The 9943-nt window shown below is 40.3% G+C and overlaps 1 protein-coding gene across 1 annotated transcript; it reads right to left on the reverse strand.

The window, feature by feature from the left end:
• Positions 1-4934: 4934 nt before the first annotated feature.
• LOC129809515 (uncharacterized protein K02A2.6-like) lies at positions 4935-9347 on the reverse strand. The gene has a single exon (XM_055859404.1). It carries the CDS (start codon positions 9345-9347, stop codon positions 4935-4937), a length of 4413 nt encoding a protein of 1470 aa, XP_055715379.1.
• Positions 9348-9943: the final 596 nt, after the last annotated feature.

Consider the following 9943-nt stretch of genomic DNA (forward strand, 5'->3'; position numbering starts at 1 on the left):
TCGGAAGGAATTATGACTACAATATGAAGTCTCAATATAAATATTTGCTCCCGTGAAGCTATATCTTTCTTTTTTCTTTTTTTTTTCAAGCAAGAGGAGTTTGAACAAAAATAGCTAGTGTTTTCTTTCGTCTGATTGAGATGGGTTAATTTTAATCAGAGCGCGTGCCTTACAGCTGTTATGTCTTTCCTCGCCTTCGAAAGATATCTAAAGAACTGCCATGATGATCTCGAAAGTCCAACATCATCAAATCACTCGGATGAGAAATGATGTTGAAGGAGGAAGAGGTCAACAACTCAAAATCAATAAAATTTTGGGTGAAATTAAAATTATTATCTTAACACTTTGGCCGTTTTCTGATTTTAAGTTTGAGTATCTTTTTGCACGCGGAAAAACGTAAGGCAGTTATTCTGGTGGTTTATCCTCGAATTTCTATGGAAATTCCACATGATAATGTATTCCAATTAGACTTTTATTTATCAGAGAAGCGGTCACAATCAGAGAAATCCGTCGTTTCTTTATAACCAGAAAATTCGAAATTTTTAGTTTTCGAATTTAAACTCTGAATTAAAAAGACAGATTTAAAAATTTTCGGTTTAAAATTTTGAGTTTAGTTAAATTTATCAAGGTTCGATTAGTTTTAATTTAACTCTGTAAAAACGAATCCATCATGAGTACGAAATTAATTTTTGTCATTTTTCTAAAAGCGATATACAAATACTGCATTGATTTTATAATTCAAATTTAACTTTTTACTGTTCATTTGTTTACTTGACTTTAAAAGTATAACATTAAAAGGGCTGACAAAGCGTCCCAGGCTTTGTGATGTGCTCGGACTTGTAACTTAAATTCTATGTCTCAAAAGTTCTTTCGCACCATTTACCGTTCATCGGTTCTCAACCGATTTAAACTAAATTCATAAATCACACAAAACATTTCCCAAAATACCTTATGTACCTAATGTTATGTACTGGTTCATTACCGGTTTATAATCGGTTCATAACCGATTGGAATCGGTTCAAGCTACTCAGAAATTCCTATAGACCCTTTCAACGAGCCCTAACTCACGTCTCAAAAGGATTAAAACATTCACAAAATTGGAAATATTTACAAATGTTAAATTAGAAGAGGGTGGGGCAGTTTTATACAGCTGAATTTTTTTCAGAAGTTACTTGTTAAATGAATATGAATCATATTCAAACAAAATATGTTCTGTTACTTTCTCTTCATTATTGACTATCTGAAGAAATACAGGGCAATTTCAATAAATATTTACTTCTCGTACTAAAAATCTTTATTTTCGAAAGTGATAAAATATATCCAAATAATTCATGGCATCTTAATTTTCCATTTGCAAAGATTATTTTACTATTTTAGGGAATGAAATAATTCATAATTTATATATTAATTGCTTTAGTTATCAATTAACTGACCCTTTTTCACTAAAATAATACCGAAATTAGAACATACATACATAAGGGGTCATTCACAAGCAATTAAAGTGGTTCAAGTTCCCTGAAAAAATATGTAGGTCCCCGTGTTCTCTCAAAAAAAAGGAGTTCTCCGTCAGTTCCTAGAAAAAAGTATATGTAAAAAAGTAGGGGAAAGTACTTTCCCTTCGAACGTTCATGCCTTCGAATAATGTGAATTTTATTTTAGTTTTCCTAAGAAATTTACACATTTTTAATAAATATTCGTTAGTTTATTATCAATTATTTATAATTATGTGATAATTATGCGCAAATCTCTTTGGAAAAGTAAAATAAATTTACATTATTCAAAGGCATGAACGTTAATTTACGAGATCACTAAAAATCTTATTTTTATTAACTGTAAAAATATTAAATTAAGAAAGATCTTAAATTTAATAAATGCGCTTTCATCATCGATCTTAATTGAACTTAACTGAATATTCTATAAAACAAACAACTTTCCATTGATTTATTTTTCTTAAATTTTAATAAAAGCTACATTGATTTATGCAATTTTCAAATAAAAAAACTTGTGAAATTCTTGAAGGAAGTCATTTAAACATGGCATATGTGGAGGGGGTCCGCAAATCTCAAACCACTATCTGGAGCAGTTTGACGCATAAAGAGGTTTTAACTGTTTTTTTTATTTCTTCAAAAAAATTCAATTAATAAAAATACACGTGAACTTAACCTTGGGAAAAGTGCATTATGCACTGCATTATATTTTGTTTTCAACCATAAGAATATCTCTTAAGAGATCAGAGAAAAATATAAAAATGTCATGCCACCCACAGCAAATTCTTGTTGGCTGTATCGCAAAGAGATTCAGAAAGAAACTGTAATTGCAACATAAAATCACTTTTATTGGAGTGGATAATCTGCCAGTTTAAAACTGACACACACCCAATTTCCATGAATAATCCAACCAGATGAGCATTTCTGCATTTCTCTTCGATGCTTTCCATTTCCATTTGGTTGATTTCTGAGCGGGGGTGTCTCGGAAAAAAAATCCTTCATGGGTTTTTCTACTGTGGAAATGTGACTGTAAATTGTCTGTTGAACATCTCTCTGACCAAATGAACATGACAAAAAATCCCCTCAACTGGTCAAGTAGAAATCCCCTTTACAGCAATTTAATTCCGTTGATTCAATTCACAGGATTAGTGCACCCACAGACTTAATGCAAAGAACTAATGCAATAGAGAATCAAGTTGAATGTGATGAGAAGGAGTTGGATGGTAATAAAAAAAAAAGATTTGACTTTAGTTAAAAATCTTAAAATAAACCCTTTTGCCAGAGGAAAATTGTGCTATTGTCTGAAGACTGCAGCATTTTCAGGATTTATCGTCATTTTTGCATCTTACAATTTCCATAACAACCATCAATTACCGCCTCCGCTCAAAGGAATTTCTTCACCTTTTGCTTTATTAATGCGCAGAGAAATCACCCCCGCATGACCTCTTCTAGCAACAGGGTCATTGGGTGCAATTGCCACCTGTTGTATCCCCAATTGATAAACAACTAATCGTCACTAGATATTCCCAACCACGGCATATGGCGCGTCAAACCACGGTTTTGGGCGTCTAGACGACATACCACTCAACCCTTATTGTTTATGGATCAGGAGGAAAATGTCACCAGTTGATCGACATTCACAACATCAACGATGGATCACGTGGGAGGTGATAAGGTGCTTCTGCAGAACAAGAGATTGACAAAATGGGTTGTGCACTGACACACAATGAAGATATTCCGCTGAAGGATTTGACACTACACTGAATTTTTACAATTGAATCAATTTCAAAAAAGCAAGTGATTTACTGCAGAGTTGAAGGATTTATGGATACCGATTACCAGTTGAGATTCCAGATAAAATTATTTTATAATTTTTCATCTTGCATCTTTCTTAAATTATTATAAATCCCAGTCAGGCTTACTTGAAACAAATACAGGGTACAATGGGAAATTCAATATGGTTTGCTTCAGGGGCATGACATTTCCTATGTTTCCCAAATGTTTCTAGCGAGCCGAAAAAACTTTTGAGTTTATTATCTGTTTTCTGTCATTGTAGAATGAATTAGCAAAAAATACTAATACAAAATAAAAGCCAATTTAATAATGAAGACGCAACCGGAAACCCTAAATTGGCAACCTACGTAGTTTTGGAGATATCTCGTGAAATGTGTACGAAAACTGGGAAAAAATTACACTCAAACCGGTCGCATTTTTCAGAACTAATGTCACCCCCCTGGTTTGCTTACTCCTTTCAGGACGAAGTACTCGTAAAATTATAATAATTTACTTACTAGAAAGCAGAACAATTTCTAAAGATCAGTTCCTCTGTTAAAATTACAACGGTCAAAATTTGAAAGTTGAGAATCATTTTCTCTGGCTGGAATGTTACAGTACAGGAAAGCGCGCTACCTTCGGACGACTCAAGCTTCGGACAATTCAAGTTTTCTCTATGTTCTTTACGGATTTCACCCATAATTCTTTTCTGAAAATGTGAGCCATCGGACTAGTTATTAAAATATAATATTATAATGGGCCAAATTCATTTATAATACATAGAAAAAAATTATTTGTGCGAAGCATAAATCGTCCGAAGATAGCGCTCTTTCCCCTATATAGAGTGTCTTGATGGGGAATTCACTTAGCCGTGGTCAGATTAAGGAAAGCGGAACTTTAACCTCCGATATCTAAGTCTTAACAAGTAGGATGACTTGAGGATAGGATGGTGATAGTTATTTCAGGGCCTAGAACGTAAAGTTATCCTTGCAACAAAAGTACTAGCATCTGTAAGCAGCAGTCTATTAATAAGGGTAAGGCGTGAACAAACTTAAGGTTAGGGAAGTTTGAACATTAGGCTGGGTTAAGAGTTGTCAAGTATATCGTACGTTCTTATTCAGTTTATTTGTCTTAAATCATTAAATTGATAATACCAGAAAATATTGTTTTAGATGCACTAAACATAGCAAAAATTAATGGAAATTTTCTAGTTGAATTCCTTAAATATTAATAATAATAAGTTATTGATTGATGCCCAGGTTACATAATATAACAAACAGGATTATACAACCTGTTAAACCAAGAAAATGGAAAATTTGATTCTCAATTAATAACAATAATGTTGTGTATTGTTACGGGATTTACCTGAGAAATAGAAGAATATTTAGTAAAATCCAATCCCAGAATTGTCGCCAAATCCCGTGGTGCACGCGTGGTAGAAAAACTACACTTTTTGGGTTCAACAGATATATTTAATTCACTTTAATAAAAATTTTCACAGAGGTGGTTTTTACTTCAAGAAGGTCGGGTGGAAAGTAACGGATAGAAAAATGAGGTTCCCTCATGGTCAGCGCCCGGTAGTCACGGTAGTCATTGTGCGCTGACTATGAGGGAAATTCTAGGTGGCGGGTAATTCAAATTTTGCCACCTAACACCTCCCCCCTTCAAGGAAAGCTAGTCTTTACCCTTGAAGCGATCGCTAATGCGATATGGCCTTGCCCTCAAACGGCGATACATCGGTGTGTGTTCGGGTCTCGGGAGTTCTGGAGAATCAGCGGGGGTTAGCTCATCCTCTTGAGCAACTTCTTGTCCCGGATTAGCCGAGACACCACTAGACGAATCAAGTGTGTCGCTATCGTCTTGTGTGTCCGAACTAATAGTGACAGCTGATCGTGGTGAAGAGTGTCGTGAGTTCGTCGTGATTGGAGCAGGGCGTGGTGGAGTCACCTCGGATGAGGTTTCATCACGAGAACCTCCAGGCACTGGAGATTTGACTGGTGTTTGTGGTGACTTCACAGGCGATTTTGTGGGAGATGAGCGATCCAACGTCTCCGTGACGCAAGATCGAGTTGGCACAGGAGCAAGTGGTGGAGATGGTGATGAGTGATTGAACAGAGGCACAGCAGCAGAAGATTGGTCAGAGGAATTCCCGGGCTCTACAAAACGGTGCTTTAATTGATTTGTGTGAGATCTGACGAGAAGTCCATTGGTTAGGCGAACATTGTAAGTAACAGATCCTCGCCTTTCAATGATTTTTCCGGGAGTCCACTTCCACTTTCCTCCTTGTGCGTATGTCTTGGCGTATACCCCCTCCCCCTTCCGGAAGGAGCGTTGTTTTGTTCCGTGACGTTTGTTGTAATCACTCTCCATTTGCTCATTGCGCTGCAGGGGCTCCACTGGACGATGTTTGAGGAGATCAAAGATTGTGCGAACTTTCCGTCCAAACATAACCTCAGATGGAGACATTCCTGATGGTGCATACTCGTTAGGAGTTACACGGTAATTGGCCAAGAATCTCTGAAGAGCAATGTCGATTTTCTGCGATGCCTGTTTCTCCAGAGAGCGCTTCAAAGTATCGACCAAGCGCTCACATTGCCCATTAGACGATGGAGAATATGGACAAGTGCGAAGGTGCTGAATTCCATTGACGCGACAGTATTCCTGGAACTCTCCGCTGACAAACTGAGTCCCATTGTCACTGACGATGACCTCAGGAAGTCCAAGACGCGCAAAAACTTCCGATAGTTTCTGGAGGGTCAGTGAGGTCGTCATGGAAGAGGTATGAAATACCTCAGGCCACTTGGTATAGGCATCGATGATGAGTAGAAAATACTCTCCCTTGTACTTGGCATAGTCGATATGGATCCTTTGCCATGGCCGGGTAGCCAGTGGCCATGATGCGAGATCGGTCTTTACAGGGGACCGGGATGCAGTGGCACAGTCGGAGCAATGGCGCACTTTCTCCTCAATATCCTCATCAATTCCTGGCCAAAACACGTAGCTGCGTGCCAGGGCTTTCATGCGTGACATTCCCGGATGGGCTTCATGTAGCTGTGTGAGGATTTTGCTCCGAAACTGTTCAGGTACCACTACCCTGTCCCTGTAAAAGACACAATCATGGATTAATGACAAAGCATCACGGATCTTATAATAGCGAGAGACTTCCCTGTTTTTCACGGCTTTTTGGGAAGAAGGCCAGCCACCTTTCACGTACGCAGCAACTTCCTGGAGAACACTTGATGATTTGGTCGCGCTCTGGATCATCCGGAAATTCACTGGTAATGGAGATGTTGCATCTGTCAAAACCATCTCGTCAAATGATTCTTCGAGTTGAATTCCAGCGATGATTACGTCATCATCAGAATGTTTGTGGTTAGAAATCAGTCTGGATAGTACGTCTGCGTGACCGAAACTTGTGGTGGATGTGTATTTGATCGTGAAATCGTACCCCAATAGTATGAGTGCCCAGCGTTGGAGTCGATTAGCCGTGTGAATTGGAATACCCTTTTTGCTGCCGAAAATAGACACTAAAGGTTTGTGATCTGTCAATAGTGTGAAGTTCCGGCCGTAAATAAAACGATGGAATTTCTTTACAGCGAAAATAATTCCAAGTGCTTCCTTCTCGATCTGGCTATATCGCGTCTCTGTGTCTGTCAGTCGTCTAGAGGCGTGATAGAATGCCTTCATGCTGCCATCAGGAAACTGGTGATAAGCCACGCACCCCAGTGCGTGAGATGATGCGTCAGAGGCAACTATAATGGGCAAACTTGGGTCGTAGTGCGTAAGCAACAGATCAGAGGTAAGTATCTCCTTGAAACGGCGAAAAACTTCTTCACACTGTGGTGTCCATTTCCATTTGACCCCCTTCTTGAGCAAATTGTCCAAAGGAGTTCGTAAATCACTCATGTTCTTCACGAATTTTCCCCAGAACTGGATAGCTCCAAGGAAACTCCTCAGCTCAGTGACGTTTGTGGGAGCGGGCATTCGCTTAATAGCCAGTGTCTTGTCGGGATCTGGTCGCAGGCCATCTTTGTCTGTAATTACGCCCAAAAATTTGATGGAATTGACAAAGAACTTACATTTCTCGAGCTTGACGTGGAAATTAAAATCCTTTAGTCTCTGAAAGACTTTCTTCAGCGTTGAGAAATGGGCCTCCGGAGTTGCGCTAGCGACACAGATATCGTCGAAGTAGCATATCACGTCCGGAATTCCTTGAAGCATGCGCTCCACGACTTCCTGGAAAATTCCTGGAGCACTCCTGATGCCAGGTGGAAGCCGATTGAATCGGAAAAGTCCCCGAGGAGTATGAATGGTGAGTAATTTGCTCGATTCTTCATCCATGGGCACTTGTAGATATGCATCCGACAAGTCTATATGGCTAAAGACACTCTTGTTGGACATGCGGCTGAACAAACTATCTGGATCCGGAATTGGATAGTTATTCATCTCGATGGACTCATTGAGACCAGTAGAGTAGTCTCCACAAATCCGTATGCTGCCATTCGCTTTGCGTGCCACGACGATGGGTGCGGCCCAAGGGGAGTATTCCACTGGAGTGATGATTCCAGATCCCTGCAATCTTTGCAGTTCTTCGTCGAGAGTTGGCAGCAGATGGAAGGCAACAGGGCGTTTTGGCCGGAAGATAGGCACGGCATCGGGTTTTAGATGGATTGTCGCTGTGACACGAGTGCATTTCCCAATTTCCGTTCCAAAAACGTCTGGGAAAGCTTCCTGGATCTCCTTGACAGCCTTCGTGGTGTCAATTTCTTCTTGAATTGCATAACAGTAGGCGCTAGGCGCTACATCCCACAATCCGAGATCACTAATCCATTCTATCCCGAACAGGTTTGTCTTGGCATTGTCGGATACCAAACATCGACCTCGAGCTTGCTTTCCATGGAGCACAATGTCACATTGGAACTCACCAATGATGGGAATCCTACGTGATTGAGCATCTTTGACATGAACAGATGGTTCTGAGAGGTTAGGTTTTCCAAGAACCTCCCAAGTACTCCTGGATACCACCGAGACATCCGCAGCGCAGTCCAATTGGAAATCCACTGAGTGGCCGTTAATCTGCGGAGTCAAGAATTTTCTTCCTCTCGGATGAGCGGTGAAAACTGCATAGGTGTTTGCCGATGCCTTCTTCTTCTTCCTGAAGAACCTCTTCTTGGGCTTTCCAGCGGTTCCTCTGCTGTCTTCCTGACCCTTTTTAGGGGGACAGTAACCCGTTTTGTGACCGACAGTATCACAATCCTGGCATTTCGTATTTTTGTGGACGCAGTCCCGGATGAAATGCATTCCGCCACACAGGAAACACGGTCGAGGCGGGCGGTCAGACTGTGAAGAGGGTCGCGATGGCGTCTTCCGGATAGCACTGACGTTGGCAGGAGTGATATCAAGACGAGCATCCTTCTTCATATTGGAAATTCTCTGAGCTTCATCAATCAGGAACCCCAAATTGATTTTGTCTGAGGGCTCAGTTTCCAAGCGTGTCAGTAGCTGCTCCCGGACAAAGACATGCTTGTCACTTTGGATGCTGATGCAAAAGATCAATGCCTTAAAGTGATCAGGCGTGCATTCACCTAGCCGAAAATCTTCACAAAGACTGTTGATAGCAGCTCCGTGCGCTGCCCAATCCTCAGATTCCTTCATCACATGCTGTAGGCACTTCCGACGAAGACTGAAGAGAGACTCTCCCTTTCCAAACAACTTGGAAAGTCTCGAGATGTTGTCATCGAATGAGAGATCTGCTGGGTTTATCGGACGTAGGAGATTGGCATATCTGTAGTAAGCAGTATTGTCCAGTCGACGGAGAAGGAGTCTCACACGTCCTGCATCGTCGAGATTGCTTCCATCGCTCAGGAATGTTGACTTGTACCGGGAATACCACACGTCGAAGGTCATATTGTCCTCCGGAGAGAACGTAAATGCTGCTATGGAGCGAGCAAGGGCATCCATGGACACTTCAGGTATTGATGATGTGGCTTCCGGAACAATTGGCTTAACCTCTTTCAGCTTGGCATCTATGAGCTTCTCAATTGCGGTAAGAAACCCAGACAGAGGATCATTCCCAGCTTGAGCCATTCTCGATCGCCAGTTCTGTTGTGTATTGTTACGGGATTTACCTGAGAAATAGAAGAATATTTAGTAAAATCCAATCCCAGAATTGTCGCCAGTTCTGTTGTGTATTGTTACGGGATTTACCTGAGAAATAGAAGAATATTTAGTAAAATCCAATCCCAGAATTGTCGCCAAATCCCGTGGTGCACGCGTGGTAGAAAAACTACACTTTTTGGGTTCAACAGATATATTTAATTCACTTTAATAAAAATTTTCACAGAGGTGGTTTTTACTTCAAGAAGGTCGGGTGGAAAGTAACGGATAGAAAAATGAGGTTCCCTCATGGTCAGCGCCCGGTAGTCACGGTAGTCATTGTGCGCTGACTATGAGGGAAATTCTAGGTGGCGGGTAATTCAAATTTTGCCACCTAACAAATAATAATAAAAATAGTTAAGTAAGTGTCCCTGCAAGACGCAAAATAACAGGCAATATAGAGAAGAAAATGCTGCTTGGGCCATTACGTATGATAATCCTACGATAATATTCACTCAAAGAATTGAATAATAAACTTTCCGCTGTTTCACTGGTTCATTTTCCAAAAAAAAAGAAGAATTTTACAA

This window comes from Phlebotomus papatasi, chromosome 1 (genome assembly GCF_024763615.1).
Source record: "Phlebotomus papatasi isolate M1 chromosome 1, Ppap_2.1, whole genome shotgun sequence".
Classification (NCBI taxonomy): Eukaryota; Metazoa; Arthropoda; class Insecta; order Diptera; family Psychodidae; genus Phlebotomus; species Phlebotomus papatasi.